This window comes from Acanthochromis polyacanthus, chromosome 2, assembly GCF_021347895.1.
Source record: "Acanthochromis polyacanthus isolate Apoly-LR-REF ecotype Palm Island chromosome 2, KAUST_Apoly_ChrSc, whole genome shotgun sequence".
Taxonomy (NCBI): Eukaryota; Metazoa; Chordata; class Actinopteri; family Pomacentridae; genus Acanthochromis; species Acanthochromis polyacanthus.
The window spans coordinates 46410726-46429952 of NC_067114.1; the positions used below are offsets into that span (position 1 = coordinate 46410726).

The 19227-nt window shown below is 39.2% G+C and overlaps 1 protein-coding gene across 3 annotated transcripts in view; it reads left to right on the forward strand.

Moving 5' to 3' along the window:
• Positions 1 to 19227, forward strand: part of LOC110968495 (multiple epidermal growth factor-like domains protein 11) — a 178899-nt gene that overhangs the window by 39002 nt on the left and 120670 nt on the right. For all 3 annotated transcript variants that reach the window (XM_051940529.1, XM_051940532.1, XM_051940536.1), the window contains exon 5: positions 3180 to 3280. In XM_051940529.1, coding sequence (XP_051796489.1) covers positions 3180 to 3280 — 101 coding nt within the window. The remainder of the gene's footprint in view (positions 1 to 3179; positions 3281 to 19227) is intronic.

The following is a 19227-nucleotide window of genomic DNA, read 5'->3' on the forward strand; positions in this document are numbered from 1 at the left end:
AAGGCAAAAAATTATAAAAATGTACTTAGATATGAAAGATTTTCTCAAAAAGCAGTGATTTCCAGAAGAGATTCAATCATTTGAGTCACTATTCAGGCTTTAAAAGTGACCAGAAGACCAACTAACTATAACTTGAACCCCTACAGATCAGCTGGTTTCATTTCAGAGATGAATTATTAGCCCAAACTTAAGTTCGGTCAAATATTTTGGCTGAATTTGGAGAATTTCTTGTGTTTTCAGACCCGCGAGTTTTTGTATTTTCACCCTCAATAAAACATCTCACCAGTGAATTCCTTTTAAAGCTTCAATATCTGCAGAAATAAAACACCCACAGCCATGAAATGTGGTGAGAACAGACAGAATAGTTTAGAGGAGATCAGAATGATGGAATGGATCCAGCAGAGGACATATTTTTAATTATTAGTCCTTGAAAATGGAAAAAAGAGCAGAATGTACTGTGGTACAAAAGGTACTGTGTCTCTATAAGATTTCTGTAAGTGTACATCTGTGGATGGATCCATATTTGTTATAAGTGCAGTCTTTGGTCCACATTTCACCAACTTTAGAGACTCTAACATCAGTAGAATCTGATGTGAGGAAAGTTTGACCGGTTCCCAGTCAAGTCGGCCCCGACCAAGTCGACCCCTAGATTAATATTAATATATTAATATAAAAATAGATTAATTGTGACGTGTTGAATTATCATCAGTTTCTAGGTTCAGTGCTAATTTCCAGTATCTGGAGGAGAATGTTGGACAAAAACAGCTTCAGATGTTGGTAAATTTCAACATGAAGACAACATACAACAATGTCCTAGTTGATCCTGGTGTTATTTAACATGTGGGAGGTCATTAAGCACTACAGAAGACTTTGTCATGGTGGCCTTTTACTAGATATCCTCCAGAATGCTCTTTTCCCGCTAACAGGAGCATCTTGTAACTCTGTACATCTACCACCAACATCTAGACCTCTATGAACACCAACATCTAGACCTCTATGAACACCAACATCTAGACCTCAATGAACACCAACATCTAGACCACAATGAACACCAACATCTAGACCTCTATGAACACCAACATCTAGACCTCTATGGACACCAACATCTAGACCTCTATGAACATCTAGACCTCTATGAACATCTAGACCTCTATGAACATCTAGACCTCTATGAACATCTAGACCTCTATGAACACCAACATCTAGACCTCTATGAACACCAACATCTAGACCTCTATGAACACCAACATCTAGACCTCTATGAACACCAACGTCTAGACCTCTATGAACACCAACATCTAGACCACAATGAACACCAACATCTAGACCTCTATGAACACCAACGTCTAGACCTCTATGAACACCAACATCTAGACCTCTATGGACACCAACATCTAGACCTCTATGAACATCTAGACCTCTATGAACATCTAGACCTCTATGAACATCTAGACCTCTATGAACACCAACATCTAGACCTCTATGAACACCAACATCTGGACCTCTATGAACATCTAGACCTCCATGAACACCAACATCTAGACCTCCATGAACACCAACATCTAGACCTCTATGAGCACCAACATGTAGACCACTTTCCACACATCAGATTCTACTGACGTTAGAGCCTCAAAAGTTGGTGAAATGTCCATCAAAGACTGGATTGTGTAGAAATATGGATCCATCCATGTACTTACAGGTGCTTTATGGGGACACTGTACCACCATCGGTTGGTAAATTCTACCCTTTTTTCCATTTTCAAGGTCTAGTAATTAAAAATGTCCTCTGCTGGATCCATTCCATCATTCTGATCTCCTATAAACTATTCTGTCTGTTCTCACCACATTACATGACTGTTGGAGTTTTATTTCTGCAGATATTGAAGTTTTTAAATGAAGGCATGCTTTTGTTGACAGTGAAAATACAGAAATTCTCAGGTCTGAAAACACAAGAATTTCACCAAATTCAGCCGAAATATTTGACAGAAATTAAGTTTGGTTTTCAAATAACAAATAGATAAAGTCTGAAAAAATGTGAGACAATGCAGCAACAGATTGATAGTTGGTTTATTATCTCTAATGTAGTTTTAAGCAGCTATAGCAACATTTTAAAGGGATTTTTCTCTTTATAAAAACATGCTTTATTTATTATTAGTATCTTTCTTATACCCAGTCCTGCTTCCAGCTCCACTCCACCGGGCTGTAAATCATGATTTGACTGTTTTTATTGGCCTTATTAATCCTAAACAGGATTTAAAGTGAAGTGCTGCCATATTTTGCTCTCCAGTAAAGAAGATCTGAGTGAGGCTGGTGGTTGAATAAAGCTTTAACAGGAGTGGTTTTATTAGCTCTGATGTGGAGTTTTAATGGGTTTACAGTCATAACCAGCGTGAGGCGGCTCAGACTTCATGTCCAGCTGAAGAACATGATGTTCGTATACAGGCGGAGGGTCGACTCCCCGTCCAACCATCAGCCTTTAACGAGGACATTAAGCTTTATAGCCGCCGTTAGCTAAATGTCACCAAACATCCGCGTCCTTGACTGAAACTCCTGAAAGCTGACAGAGCTGCTCGTCTTTTAGGATCGATCACAGCGTCGAAACAGGAAGTAAACCTGAAGATTTATTTCATACGTAGATCTAAATGAACTGATTTAACTCAGACTTCTCCTGTAGTGAACACTGGATTTAAATTATTAGAATAAAACACATTTTCTGCTAGATAAACTACCCTGTAAAGTATTTTTGCCATAACTGAAAAATAGCAGCAAAAATACATTAGAAGTGGTGGAATACTGTAAAAAAAAAGTGCAACAAAATACAGTGAAAATAACAGCAAATATCTTTAAAATAATTATATTTTAGCTGATTTAAATACAGTAAAACTGTGGAATTTTACAGTCACACAAACAATTTACTGTCACAGATCATTGATGTGGACATTATGTAGATTTTTAACTTGTTTTTTTCACACTGAACCATGAAAATTATTATTATCATTATTGCTGTGAGTTTACTAGACGTTATTTGTAATTTATCTAAACAGGAAACATCCGTAAAATAATTGTAGATTGTAAAACAGATGACAGTTAAGAGTTCTTCTTGCTTGCAAACTAGACCTGGTTGGTCTTGTTTTTCTCCCTGAGGTTGATTCTAACTGTGTTTTCTGGTTTCGTGTCCAGGATCAGCTATAAAACGGCGTACAGACGAGGAGTTAGAACAATGTACCGACGACGTTCTCAGTGCTGCCCAGGATTCTACGAGAGTGGAGACCTCTGTGTCCGTAAGTCTGACCATCCAGAAACTTCTTCACAGCTTCAACGTCGCCTTTTCAGACTGGAATTCTTTTATTTTCACCCTCTAAAATAACATCTCACCTGTGAAGCCACTTTAAAGCTTCAATATCTCCAGAAATGAAACTTCTACAGCCATGAAATTTGATAAAGATGCAGACAGAATAGATTATAAGAGATCAGAATGATGGAATGGATCCAACAGAGGACACAATTATTGGTCTTTGAAAATGGAAAAAAGTGTTGAATTTGCCAACCGATGGTGGTCTAGTGTCTCCAAGAAGTTCCTATAAGTATATATCTCTTGATGGATCCATTTTTCTACTAAAATGCAGTCTTTGGTCCACATTTCACCAACTGTTGAGGCTCTAACATGAGTAGAATCTGATGTTTCAACTATGGCCAGACAAAGTTGGTGTTTATAGAGGTCTAGATGTTTACTGAAACACATCCTGATAAAAGCATTTTCCTGAACATTTCCTGAACTGACACAGTCTGATCCATGCAGGAAAATAATACAAAAACTATGTTCTTTATAAATAAACATGTCTACATCTGTGCATAACATAACATGTAGAATGTTTTTATAATTAGGTTTTATGCCTGAATCGTAAAATAAAAGTAAGTCCAGTTTAGTTAGAAGAAACTTGGATAATAACAGATAAAATATTCAAATGTGTAATAAATATATAATATATAGAAATGGAATACACAGTTTTCGTGTGTCTCAGTCAGTTAAAATATGATTATTTTTATAGATATTTTCACTTATTTAAATTTCTTTTTTACAGTTTTTATATTGTAATAAAATAGGCCAAACCTTTCAATAATTTCCACGTCAAACATCTTTATTTTTACAGGTTGTTCTTTTCGTTTTATTCTACGATAAAATGACTGCCTTTCTGTCTCATAAAACATATAAAACTGAGCATTAACTTTTCAAACTATCATTTCCTGGAAATATTAAATATAAATGCAGGAAAAATCCAACCTGCAGTTTGATCTTTAAATGACGCCGTAAAACTTAGTTACCTGAAGTAGAGAAAATGATGAACACTGTGATGTTTGATGTTTATTATCATTAAAAAGCAGAATCTGTGACCGTTTAAAGGCATTTTAATGATAACTTTAACAACCTGAACACTGGAGGAATCTGGACCAACGTGGACTCTGTCAGTCAGATCCTAGACTTCTCTCTTCGCTCAAATAAAGACGTTAATTATTAACAGAAAAAACACAACTTCTGTCTATTTCTGCTACTGCTGAGGAGAGCATCTGGATGTTTATCAGTCATAAAGTTCATAAGTTCATAGAGGTCTAGATGTTGGTGTTCATAGAGGTCGAGATGTTCATAGAGGTCTAGATGTTGGTGTTCATAGAGGTCTAGATGTTCATAGAGGTCTAGATGTTGGTGTCCATAGAGGTCTAGATGTTCATAGAGGTCTAGATGTTGGTGTTCATAGAGGTCTAGATGTTGGTGTTCATAGAGGTCTAGATGTTCATAGAGGTCTAGATGTTGGTGTCCATAGAGGTCTAGATGTTCATAGAGGTCTAGATGTTGGTGTTCATAGAGGTCTAGATGTTGGTGTTCATAGAGGTCCAGATGTTCATAGAGGTCTAGATGTTCATAGAGGTCTAGATGTTGGTGTTCATAGAGGTCTAGATGTTCATAGAGGTCTAGATGTTGGTGTTCATGGAAGTCTAGATGTTGGTGTTCATAGAGGTCTAGATGTTGGTGTTCATAGAGGTCCAGATGTTCATAGAGGTCTAGATGTTGGTGTTCATAGAGGTCTAGATGTTCATAGAGGTCTAAATGTCGGTGTTGATGGGGAAATCAGGTTTGTTTGACGACTGCAGTTTCTCATTCATATGACAGAAATCATCTCCGTGTTTATTAGATATTTAAACATAAACCAGATAACGGCTTCTGCTGGTCATTTATTTGTTGGTAAAATTCAAAAATATGTGACAGAAACAGCTGGTTGTATGTTTACTGCATTCACAAGACTCATTTCTGGTGTTTTTGTTTCCGTGTCGCTGATGATTTCAGACTCTACATCTGTTCCTTCTTTATGCTTTTGATTGTTTTTTTTCCCATTTTAACTGTGAGAATCCAGGCAGCTGTAAATACGTTGGTAATAACTAAAATGTAAAGCGAATCTCCCCTGGAGCTGAGCACAGTTTCACTTCTTTATCCTTGTTTGTATCCTTGAGAAGCATTTATTCCCAGCGGTCCTGATTTAACCCTCAGAGCCCAAAAGACGCAGTTTGCATTCAAATTCATCCTTTTTTCTCAGCTGAGATGCTATTTGAGTATTCACTGCAACAAGGTGAAGCACATATCGAACAAAACTGCAGGATTTCACCTTCATAACACCTTTTTAATTCATCATATCTCAGCAGCCAACTTGTCTGTTTAATTCCTCCATATTTCTTGTGATGCATTACCAGTTGATATGTTTTCAGAAATTATGTCAACAAGTAGGAAGTACCAGAAGACGTAAAGTCCCTACAAGAAGATGCAAAATCACCAAAAAATGACATGAAGTCAAAACAAAAAGACATAAAATATTACCCAAAAAGATTTGAAATCATCACAATGTGAATCCAAGTTACTCAAAAGAAAAGAAATTACCAAAATAAATCTGAAATTAGCACAAAAATATGCAAAATTACCACAAATGGACAAAAAAATCCAAAAAGATATGAAATCATCGCAAAACAACCCGGAATCACAGAAAAGACGTAAAAAAACCACAAACATGCAAAGTCACCACAAAATGATGTAAAGTCACAAAAAAACCTGAAAAATCACCAGCAAAAGACAAAGAAGACCAAAAAATGTGAAATCATCACAAAGCAACTCAAAACCACTAAAAAGAGAACAAAAGACCAAAAAATGTGAAATCATCACAAAAGATGTAAAAACCCAAAAACAACCAACAAAGGTATGAAATCAACACGAAACGACTCAAAATCACCCAAAAAAGACAACAAAGACGAAAAATTTAAACCACCAAAAAATGTGCAAAATCACCACCAAAACAATGAATAATCACCACAAAAAAGTCAAAGAAATCATCAAAAACACTTGTGAAATAACCACGAAAATATGCAAGTCACCACCAAAAGACAATAAAAGGACCTAAAAAGATGTGAAAAGAAACAAAAAATACAAAAAATGATCAAAAAAAGATGCGAAACAACGACCAAAATACGCAAAATCAAGACAAAAAGACAGAATTCTCAACAAAAGCTGTGAAATCATGATAAAAACATCCAGAATCCCAGCGAGCCTTTCTGAGTTCCTGAGGATGTTAGCAGGAAAGCTGATCTGAGGATGGACGAGGACAAACTTTCTTCTTTGATTCTTCTCTAAAAGGCAGAACATGCAGGTTGAAGCGTCTCTTATCGGCGTCTCTTTCTGCACAACGGCGACAAACACAATCATTTTCCTGTCATCTGCATCGTTATTTCCAAACCTTGTTCTGCTGGCTGCTCACAGAGCCGGCCGCTCGTTACGCTATCTGCTGGATCTTTATCTCCTCAGCAGATCCAGATAAGTGTCTGTCAGACTCAGATCAATCCTCTCAGATTCCTCCTTAAAGTCCGGAGCAGAAAAACATCATCAGTGTGTTCAGTGTGAATATCTGATGGCGTCCTCTCGGGTCATCGATCCTCAGACAAACAGTTTCTCTCTTCAAACATCTCCCCTCGTCAGATCCAACATCAGACAATTAGAGGCAGCAGACCAGACCTCAGATGTTTTATTCCTCTTCTTAATTGTTGCAGGAAGTTTAAACAGATCAACACCGTTTCATAATTAACTCACAATTAAAGCTGCTCCTCTCAGAGCTCATTTTATTGAGTTGAAGTCACAATCTGTTTCCAAAAAACAGAAAACAGCAGCTTATTAATAATTTTCTACTAGAGTGAATCAAATATGCACATTGATTTCAATCTTTTACATGAATCTGGTGAACTTGTTAGCAAAAAGCAGGATTAGGCAGCATTATGAAGTCATTTTAGGTTGTTTAATTTCAATTTACTTTCAATTTTAGCTCCATTTTTGGTCTCCTCCACCTACACAGGAAAATTTTGGATGTTTTGGCTCCTAAATGCTTCACTTTTACTGGTTTACTTCTAACAACAGCTGTCTTTTGTGGCCAGAAATGCCTTCTTTAGCATGTTTCCGGACATGATAACTTATAATTTTCTGCTAGAATGAGTCAAATATGCTCATTTATTCCTAATTTATTTTTTAAAATTAGTTCCTTTGTGCTGCCAAATTATTTTACGCACAAATTAACAGGATTTATCAATTAGCAAAGTGACATTTTTAGCTCCATTTTTGGTCTCCTCCACCTTCACAGGGAAATATCGTACTTTTTAGCTGCTAAACACTCCACTGTTTTCATCAGTGTCATGTCTAGTGTCTCTTTACAGGGTTTTCCTCTAAAAACAGAGGTCTATGACAAGGGCTGAGTACCGAACTTCGGTTCTGTAATGGCACCGACCGAAATGTTTCGGTACTAATGAGTATCAAAATAAGCCTCGTCTTTCGGTTCCATGTTCCGGTACTTATCACGTGATTATGATAAAGCAAACCTGTGACTGGCTGTAACATTACACGTGATTGCAGCAAGCCGGAAAAAAACATGCTGTGGCGCGCCCCCCCATTCACAGACAGGTTTCACGTTAGGTACACTGACTTTACTGCAGTTGTGTAGCGTGTCGTCGAAGTGGGAAAAGATGCCTCTGAGGTCTAAAACGTGGCTCTACTTTTGTAAAGTGGACGCCAATAGTGCGTGGTGCAGTATATGCCAAAGCGGGTGGTAAACTCCATCTAAGGCTAAATACCGGCACGTACGTTAAGGGAAAGTTGAAAAGAACTTTGAAGAGAGAGTTCAAGAGGGCGTGAAACCGTTAAGAGGTAAACGGGTGGGGTCCGTGCAGTCCGCCCGGGGGATTCAACTCGGCGGGCCAGGGGCGGCCGCTCGGTGTGGGAGGATCCCCTCGCGGGACCTCTCCCCGGGTGCGGGCCGTCCCCCGCCGGGCACATTTCCTCCACGGTGGTGCACCGCGACCGGCTCCGGGAAGGGTCCGGGGGCGAAGGTGGCTCAGCATGTACTGAACTGTACATTGCTTGCAAATGTTCTTTTGCACTGGAAAATTAAACTCAAGATGTGAAAAGTAATGTGTAATGCAATGTTCATTCTGTTAGAGTATATATTGTAAAACTGGTATCGAAAAAAGTATCGTTTAGGAACCGGTATTGAAGTGAAGGTATTGGTATTGGTATTGAAACTTTTAGATTGATACCCAGCCCTACCTATGACTGAAAATGACTCTGTTCAGGTAGTAATAGTGAACTGCTGCTCCCCTCAGGTTGGAGGTTCATGGTACCCGCCTGTAAAACTAGACGCTACAAAAACAGCTTCGTACAGCAGCAATCCGTGCTACCAACAAATGAGAGAAACTGAAATATAACTCATGTATTTATTCCTTGTATTGCTTCTGTCATCTTGATCTTATGGATGGAACATTTTTATCTTTTGGCTTGGTCTGACATATTTTTTCTACTAATGTTTTTAACTTCTCTTGCTTTACTTTGGGCCCATCTTCTTTGTTCTTTTAGCCGTAGCACTTTGTTTTGTCTTGTGTTGTTTTGGGTGTGTTACAATACGAGAGAACTCACTCACTGTAAACTGAATTCACCTAAGGGTACAATAAATATTCTGAATCTGAAAACCCAAAGAGGTGAGCTGGATGCCTCAACAATGAGCTTTTTGTGTTGCTTCTCAGAGCAGAAGGTCTTCTTTTGAGATGTTTCTGGACAATGTAGGTCAGCGAAGCCATTCAGGTCCATTCATCTGACAGCGTGTGCTCAGATTTTCAGTTTTAATTCATGTTTTATAGAAGATCCTTTAGCAAAGGTCTGACAGGGTTGAGTGATATCAGGTTCATTGTCTGGTTTCAGTTTATGTTCAAGGACTTTCCAACTTTAGTCGCTCAGTTTCATCTTCTGAACCCTGAGACCAAACAGCAGGTTAGAAAGATGTTATATTTTTAAAAACTGCCAAAAATCCTGTCACATATTAGCAGAAAAACCTATTAAACAGAGATAACTGTCAGATTTTATGCACTGAAGGCTCCTTAAACTGATCTGGTTTATAAAAAAACAACCAAATTTAAGCTAAAAATCTCTCATTTAAAAAAAAAAATGTTTAAAGTAAACTTTGTGGAGCAACAAGATTCTGTAAAAACTAGAAGTTCTGCTCTCCTTGGAGCTGCTATAACTCAGCTGCATCCAGTCATGAAACAAAAAATCAGGATATATTCGGCTGAACTGCAGGCAGTGTTTAAACAACCAAAATATAAATAGAAGTAATAAAATACCTGTCGTCTGTGGAGTCGTCATCTGGTTTATGTTTCTATAGAGCTGCAGGATTTTACATCACAGTGAAAAATCAGCATCATTTAACAGCAGTAATCTATTACATTACTAGAGGAGTACTTTCGTACAGTAGAGCACTTTAACAGCAGTATTTTCACTCGTTTATTTATTTTGACCCCTGCTGGTTTCTGGTGTTTTAAATGTGAACCTCCAGACTCCCAGTGGAGATAAAACACTAAAACTCCTCCAGATTGAGATGCGGTCCACTTTCCAGCATCCATCCATCCACTGACATTAAACCCTGAGGCTTCATCTTTGTCTGTTTGTTGACTCTCCTAAACCAGAACATCTCCTGCTGATGGTCCTTCCAGCTCTAGCAGCTCTTCAGTGAAGCAGCAGCTGCAGCTGAGTGATCCTGGACTGTTTGTACGGTTTGTCAGTGCCGCCCTAAAAATTAAATGTCACGTACTGCAATGAAAGCACAGTTTTAGTTGATCAATAGCTGCTCAAACAGGAACAAGCTTTGTGGAGCCAAAAAACAACTAAAACGGTTGATTTTAACTTTGTGGCTCATCTCACAGGTGAAAAAAATCACTTCTACAACCGGCTCGGTCTCTAATAAGAGGTTTAATATCAACTTTTTTTACATCATAAATGCCTTTATTTTTACCTAAACAGGCTGTAAACTGTGAGCAGTGGATTTCTGATCATTTTCAGTTGTTTTGGAGTGCTGGAAAAAGCCTAAAAAGTACATAAACAAAAGTAAAAGACTAAAGTTGTCAGGCGTTTTTTAGTTGCCATTTGCTTGTGCTTTAATTTCAGTTTTTCATCATTTTCTTTTGTCTTTGATCTCTGTTTTCAGTCATTTTCACTCACTGTTTAGCTTTCCTTTCAGTCACTATTTATTTTAGCATACAGTCATTAATAGTCATTTTTAGCTGCTGGTTTTTTTTGTTTTTTTTTACAGCGCTCCAACTGAAAACGATCAAAAACCAAGGTCAACATTGGTGAAAAAGAACTGAAAACAACTAAAAGCAGCGGCTGAAAAAAGAAAATGAGACAATGAAACCGTGTACGAAAGCAAAAGTAAACAATAACTGTAAACAACAGAAAACAGCAACTGAAAACAAAGATAAGCAGCTACTGAAAATCATCAAAAACAAAAGTAGACAACTAAAAACTGAAATGAAAGCATAAGCAAACAGTGACAAAACAAAAGAAAACAGCAGTTATAAACAAAAGTGAACACTGAGGGAAAACGGCTAAAAAAGATCCCTGAAATGACTGAAAACTGTGAGTCAAAACAAACCGAATCGGCTGAAGTTGACAACAGAAAACAGCTGAAAATGATCGAAAACGATAAAGATCTGAAAACAACTAAGAGCAGCGGTTGAAAAGAGAAAACAGGACAATGAAACAGTGTATGAAAACAAAAGTAAATAACTGTAAAAAACAACAAACAGCAGCTGTAGATGACTACTAATAACTAATAACTACTGTATAGTAAAATAAACAGGGACTGCCGCCATGTTTGAACCCATAAACCTGAAGCCTCCTGAACCAGAATGTTGACCTCCAGAACCAGCAGCAGTAAAATCAGAAGCAGCTCCGGTCGTCTGGTGTCTGAAGCTCCCGATGCAGCAGAAGGAATCAATTATCCACTCTAGATGGTAAACTGTAAGGAACGGAGACGCTCCAAAGGCTTCTCCTGGAGGCTACGGCCGGCTCTTTGTCTGCCTTTATTCAGCTGCTGCTTGTAAACAACTTTATTAGATTCTACGGACGACAAAGACAAGCCAGACAAACACACTCTGACTCTGTGCTCACACACATCCACACACATACACACACACACACACACACACACACACACACACACACACACACACACACACACACACATACACACACACACACACACACACACACACACACACACACACACACACACACACACACACACACACACACACACCATCATTTATACTCTTAGGAGGGAAAGGGACGGGAAAAGTGGGTGAGGGGAACAAGGAACATGCCACACACATTTGATACATGCATGTTCAGAGTAACGTAGATGATACATACAAGTAGAAGCCAACATGTAATTAGCATTACTATATCATTTAAGGTTGTGTACGTCCAATTTTGCTTTCATTTTTAGCTCCATTTTTGGTCTCCTCCACCTATTGACTGAAAAATCTGCCTTTTTGTAGCCGCTAAATGGTTCGTTTTCACTGGTTTATTTCTAAAAACGGCTCTTATGTGGCCAGAAAAGCCGCCTTCAGCATGTTTCTTGACATGATAATTAATAATATACTGCTGGAATGAGTCAAATATCACGATTTATTCATAATTTATGCTCTCAAATTACTTAATTTGTGCCATTTAATTATTTTGTGCACCAAGGAGCAGATCCTTTACATGTATCTGGTGAACTTATTAGTGAAAAAAACTGGATTAAGCAGCATTATTACATCATTTAAGGTTGTTTAAGTCCTTTTTTTTCATTTTTCGCTCCATTTTTGGTCTCCTCCATCTCCTGACCCTAAACCTAGACCTATAGCAGCAGACCTAGGGGCAGAACTATGGGACGTCCAAGAAGAAGTCAGTTGTGCAAATGAAGACTCCAGCTGACCCCCTGTGGGTCACCCAGTCAGCCCTAACTATATGATTCGTCAAAAAGGAACGTTTTAAGCCTGATCTTAAAAATAGAGAGGGTGTCTGCCTCCCGAACCCAAACTGGGAGCAGGTTCCACAGGAGAGGAGCTGATAACTGAAGGCTCTGCCTCCCATTCTACTTTTAGAAATTCTAGGAACAACAAGTAAGCCTGCAGTTTGAGAGCGAAGAGTTCTACTAGGATAATAAGGTACTATCAGATCTTTAAGATATGATGGAGATTGGTTATTAAGAGCTTTATATGTCAGAAGAAGGATTTTAAATTCTATTCTAGATTTAACAGGAAGCCAGTGAAGAGAAACCAGTATAGGAGGTCCTCAGTGCAGCATTTCGTTGTTACCTTGGAACTGGTTAAGTGGAACTAGTTGGTGAGCAGAGCGGACAAATATGTCGTCGCACGGTGCTATAAGACGGGTTTGTTTACATATTCGCCGGAGTTCCGACTTACAGTGAAAATTGACTTATGTCAATCCATAGGAATGGAACTCCAGCATACCGGTAAGTTGAGGACGCCCTGTAGAGGAGTGATATGATCTGTCTTGCTTGCTCCTGTCCTGTAGTGTTTTAGATCAACTGTAGGTGTTTCAGAGAGTTATTGGGGCATCCTGATAGTAAGGAAGCGTAGTAATCACACACACACACAAACCAACACACCAGGCGTGAACTAACCGTGACGTCACCCGTTGGTTTCAACGCCTAGAAAATGAAGCCCGGATTTTGCTACTTCCTGGTCGCCATTTTGGATTTTTTGGAGCCAGAGACGTAAAAAGCGTCATCAAACAGACTGGACCGGAGAGCAACTAGGGGCAGGACCAGTCTATGGGGCTGTCAATCAAGTGTAGCCACGCCCCCTGGCTCTACCAAATTTAACGATTTATTTAAAATTCAGTATTGATTTATTTTAAGATCGGCCACCTGATCTCTCATTTTGACCATGAAAACTAACGGGAAAAAAATCCTGAGCTGTAGAACATCAGTCTATCAAATTTTATTTTTTCCAAAAATGAATTGGGGTCTATGGAGCAAAAGCTTTTTGGAGCCAACCCTAGCGGACGGCGTGATATTGCAAGTTTTTGACACTTCCGGGTTGGCTTCAATTCTGGAGCCAGATGCTACGTCCATCTTTATATACAGTCTATGCAACACACACATCTACACACATCTGCACACAATCACATCTGCCTTTTACGCACACACCCATCTCTAGCGCTGTGAGCTAACCGTGCTAACTGCTCAGCATTAAATATGAGCCTCATTGCTAATGCTAACAGCCCCGTTGCTAATGCTAACAGCCCCTGATGGTGAGGCTTGTTGCTAACCCTAACAGCCCCGTTGCTAATGCTAACAGCCCCTGATGGTGAGGCTTGTTGCTAACCCTAACAGCCCCGTTGCTAATGCTAACAGCCCCTGATGGTGAGGCTTGTTGCTAACCCTAACAGCCCTGTTGCTAACGCTAACAGCCCCAGACAGCTCTTTTGTTGTGTGATCTGCACAGCGTGAGCTAATTGAACGGTTCTCTGGAGCAGCAGCAGGACGTTAATTTGATTGGAGGGCTTTCCTCGCTCTGGTTTTCATTTCCTGTATCTCTCAGATAAACATGATTATGAGCAGCGTTCTGTCTGGATGTTTACGGCCCTGAAACTTTAGTTCTGTTTCATCTCAGCCCGAGGCCTTTCATCTGCGGTTCCTTCCTCACTTTTGTCCCCATTTTCTCTTCCCTCGACCTCATCGACCTGCTTTAACCTTCCTCCCGTCTGACATCATTCCCTGCCGGATCTTTAACAGCATCCCGACACTAAAACACTCATCCTGTAGTCGTGTAATTCCACTTAATGCAGTTTCTCTGCTCTGTGTTTTGTGTGTCGGTAATATGAAGCGACGTGCCCAGTAGGCCTGAAAACTGCTGGAAATCCTGTGGAACGCCTGATTCTCTGTGACAAACCGCTTCTTGCTTATGATTCCACGACACATATGGGCTGTGTTCAAACCGGTTTATTTATAGAGACTCCTGTGTTTGTGTTTCAGACACAATCCAGAGGGTTATACATGTGAGAGAATCAAAAACGATGCTCAGAAAAATGAATTATCTGCTGACGGTTTGGGGGAGGCTTCTGTCTTCTCAAAACACGAAAGGAAATCTGCATCAGCGGCTTAGCTACTGACGCCTACATGGTTACCACGGCAACCCCAACACATATATCCACGACGTTTGGACCGACTCAACTCAACTGCATCGTCACGTTCATTCTTATGTCAGCATACTTTTTATTTTATGACTTTATCGCTTCACTGCCGCTTCGGAAGATTTAGATTGTTTGACGAGAATCCACAAAAAACATGACTGAAGTAGAAAGAAGGTCCACTCCATCCTGGATAGAACAACACCATGAAGACTGAAGAACACTCCAAGAAACTCTGACAGGATGATACAAGAACATTTCAAGTTCCTGAAGGTCCTTTGGAGTCCAGTTAAATCCATCATTGAGAAATGGAAGATGGAACATGAATAAATCTGACTAGAGCAGGACGTCGTCAAGACCTGAGAGACTAGAGAGGGAGGCCACCAAGACACCAATGACTCCATTGGAGTTCACCAGAAGACATGTGGAGACTCTGGAGACACCTGGAAGAAGGTTCTTTGGTCTGAGGAGACCAGGATGGAGCTTTATGTCCATCAGGCTAGATGATATGTTTGATGGACACCAAACACTGAACATCATCACAAACACACCATCAACACTGTGAAGCATGGTGGAGGCAGCGTCACGATGTGAAGCACGGTGGAGGCAGCATCACGATGTGAAGCATGGTGGAGGCAGCATCATGATGTGAAGCACGGTGGAGGCAGCGTCACGATGTGAAGCATGGAGGTGGCAGCATCATGATGTGAAGCACGGTGGAGGCAGCGTCACGATGTGAAGCACGGTGGAGGCAGCATCACGATGTGAAGCATGGTGGAGGCGGCATCATGATGTGAAGCACGGTGGAGGCAGCGTCACGATGTGAAGCATGGAGGTGGCAGCATCATGATGTGAAGCACGGTGGAGGCAGCGTCACGATGTGAAGCATGGAGGTGGCAGCATCATGATGTGAAGCACGGTGGAGGCAGCGTCACGATGTGAAGCACGGTGGAGGCAGCATCACGATGTGAAGCATGGTGGAGGCAGCATCATGATGTGAAGCACGGTGGAGGCAGCGTCACGATGTGAAGCACGGTGGAGGCAGCATCATGACGTGAAGCACGGTGGAGGCAGCATCACGATGTGAAGCATGGTGGAGGCAGCATCATGATGTGAAGCACGGTGGAGGCAGCATCACGATGTGAAGCATGGTGGAGGCAGCATCATGATGTGAAGCATGGAGGTGGCAGCATCATGATGTGAAGCATGGAGGTGGCATCATCCAATTAAGGATTAGCGTCTGTTCAAGTTCTGCCTGATGAGTAGTTCAAAGACCCTTGTAAAATATAAAACCTGTCATTATTTTCATGTTGTTACCGTCATTTTTTGTCATAAAAGAATCTTTTATGTCCATTTTGTGTCCTTTCATAACATTTTTGTGTCCTTTTTACGTCTTTGTCATCTTTGTTTTATTTTTGCTTCATTTGTGCATATTTTGTGTCAATTGCATGTTGTTTCGTGTCTTTTGTATGGTTTTCTGTCATTTTTGTGTAATTTTTTTTAACATTTTTTGTGTCCGTTGTGTGTTTTTGTGACATTTTTGTCATTTTTACATCTTTTGTGTCGGTTTCGTGTCATTCTTAAGTCAATTTATTGTCTTTTATGTCCATTTTGTGTGAATTATTGGTTAGTAACTGGAGTCACGTTGGTAGTTTATTTGAGGAAAAACTCCAACATCCCGGTTTCCTCCATAAAACTCACTGAGGCTCTCCTCAAGTCATTTTTTCCGTTTTCTTTCTCTAATATGTGATGTCCTACTGTTTTTAATTAAACTTTATTTAATCAGGTGGTCCTGCTGAGCTGCTGATTCATAATCAGATAAACACACAATCAGCAAAAGCCAAGCAACACAAACAGGAAGAGATGAAAACAATCACCTGGAACACCGTGGAGTGATTCCGTTTCTTTTTAAAGGTGTAAAACATGAGGCTGTAAACATTTAAAAAGATCACGTTAAAGCTTTACTTTAACACCGTGAGTCGTTTCTGACCAGACTGAGCTGCAGAGTGACGATGGAGCAGAATAAAAATCCCCACAATCGGACGTTTAAACTCTAAATCAGTGTCTGGTTTTCATTCAGAATCCGTCCAGACGGACTCCTCAGCGTCGGATCACAACTCGTTCTTCTTCCTTTTCTTCTTCTTAAACCCATCTGTGATGAACAAGAGACGCTTGAAATCCTCAGGCGCTTTGAAAACGTGTCGTTGGTCTAAAAGTTGGACGATGAAGCTGAAAAAATCAGTTTCTCGTGAACAGAATAAATTATGGTCAGCAGAGGAATCATAAAACATTTACTTTAACCGTCATTTAACATCCTGGATTAATAAAATAATAAAAGATAACTAGAAACAGTGAACAGAGGATCAGGTAGTTGGAGATCCATCCAGCATGGGGAAACATCTTCTACTGATGAGGAGCAGAGTAGAGAGAGAAAGTCTGGAAGCATGGAGATAGAAGAACATCTACAGGATGAGGAGAGAAAACGACAACAAAGAGACACAGCTGACCCAAAGACTCATGTTTTTTTTGTGTAACTTTAGCATCCTTTGTGTCATTTTGTGTCATTTTATGTCTTTTTGTATCATTTTTATGTCTTTGTAACATTTTAGTGTCTTTTGTGTCATTTTTATGTCTTTTTGTGTCCCTTCAGCATCTGTTATGTCAATTTTGTGTCTTTTTGTAGAGGTTTTGTGTAGTTTTGTCTTTTTATGTCATTTGTACATCTTTCTGTCATTCTTGTGATGTTTTTCTGTCATTTTAGCATCTTTTGCTTCAATTTTGTCTTTCAGTTTTTTGTCATTTTTACATCTTTTGTCAGCTTTGTATCATTTCACCATTTTTTGTCAGATTTTTATGTAATTTCTACATCTTTACTGTCATTTTTGTGTCAAGTTAGCATCTTTTAGCTCAGTTTTGTGTCTTCTTGTCATTTTAGTATCTTTTGTGTCAGTTCTGTCTTTTTGTGATATTTTTGTGTAATTCTTTTTATCTTTTTGTCAATTTTCTCCATTTGTGTCATTTCTTCATATTTTTAGTGTCATTTCTACATTTTTGTGGCATTCTTGTGTCACTTTTGTGTCAGTTTTTTATCGTTTATGCCCATATTTTTTGCTCTTTCTTTTGGAACATTTTTTGTCGTTCTTACATCTTTTTAGTGTCATTTGTATGTCTTCATCTGTCATTCTTGTGCCGTTTGTCATTTTTGCATCTTTTTTGTCATTTTTGTCTTTTTGTAATATTGTTGTGTAATTTTATCATCTTTATATATCCAATTCTGTCATTTTTACATCTTTCTGTCAGTTTTGTGTCATTTTAGTGTAACTTTAACATCTTTTATGTAATTTTGTGTGTTTTTGTAACTTTTTGCCATTTTTCCATATTTTTGTCATTTTATCTTTCTGTCTTTCTTATATCATTCTTTTGTTGTTTTTACATCTTTTTGTGTCTCTTTTGTGTCATTTGTCCATATTTTCTGTCATGTTAACATATTTTTACTGTCATTTGAGCATCTTACTGTCATTGCTGTGTCATTTTTACATCTCTTTGTGACAGTTTTGTGTCTTTTCAGTGTCATATGTGCGTTTTTCGTGCTCTTTTTGTGTGTTGTTCTGCACAGAAGACATGTCTGAGTAGAGGCAGAGTAGAAAACCCAGTAGACCCCAGTAGAACCTGGTAAAACATACGAACCAGAGCGGCAGGTTGGAGCCCGGCAGCAGCTGTAGACGCCTCACCACCGTCCCGCTGGTTTCATTCATCTTTTATTTGGTATTCAGAGACGTGGTCGTCGCCTCCTGGAGGACAAAAGTCCAACGACTGAACGCACAAAGAGAAAGAAGTGGAACACGGTGGAACGTCCAGAGCACAAGAGGAGGAATGTCTCCTTCTCATCACCTCGGGATGTTGTGGTTTCCTCTCTAGAATCAGAATGGAGGCGCTGAAGGACACCGACGACGGCTGAATTAGGCGGCGATTATTTAACCTGATGTCTGGTAATCCTGTTGTAGCTCCGCTGATGTAATCCTGCTGCTTCTATCCACAGCATGAAAGGATCCAACTCCTCTTTAAAGATTTATCAGCTCTCCTGGAGGATTACAGGAGACGCTTATTAAAATCTGTGTTTGCACAAGTATTTTATCTCCTGCAAAATGTGCTGGACGGCACAAAGATCCCAGCGAGGAGACGAAGTTCATTTTACTGAGAGACACCGCTTCTTTTAGGACGTTTGACTGCAGAAATACGCCTGATTTTACACAAAAATAGACATTTATCATGGAATGCTTCACCAGAAACCACAGAAAACAGTTTCTTTTTTTCATTCTTTGTTTTCCTAAATTCCCAAATTTGACTTGGACAAAGATCTGGTCCTCAGTCAGTGTAAAACTAGAATTCAGGATTTATTCTGCATGATTTAAACACTTTAAAACACTCTAAAAACTCACAGAATTAACAGTTTGCACCAATCTTTTTGAATTATAACTGCTTTACTGTGTTTGCATATTGAATTCTTAGTTTTAAAATGGAGAAAAACAAAAACACAAAGACGCAAAATTGACTCAAATTATGTAAAAATGACACGGAAATGACTCAAGAATGAAAGAAAAATGACAAAATTACACTAAAAAGACACAAAATTGACAAAGATGTAAAAAATTACACAAAAAAGTTATGAAAGGACACAAA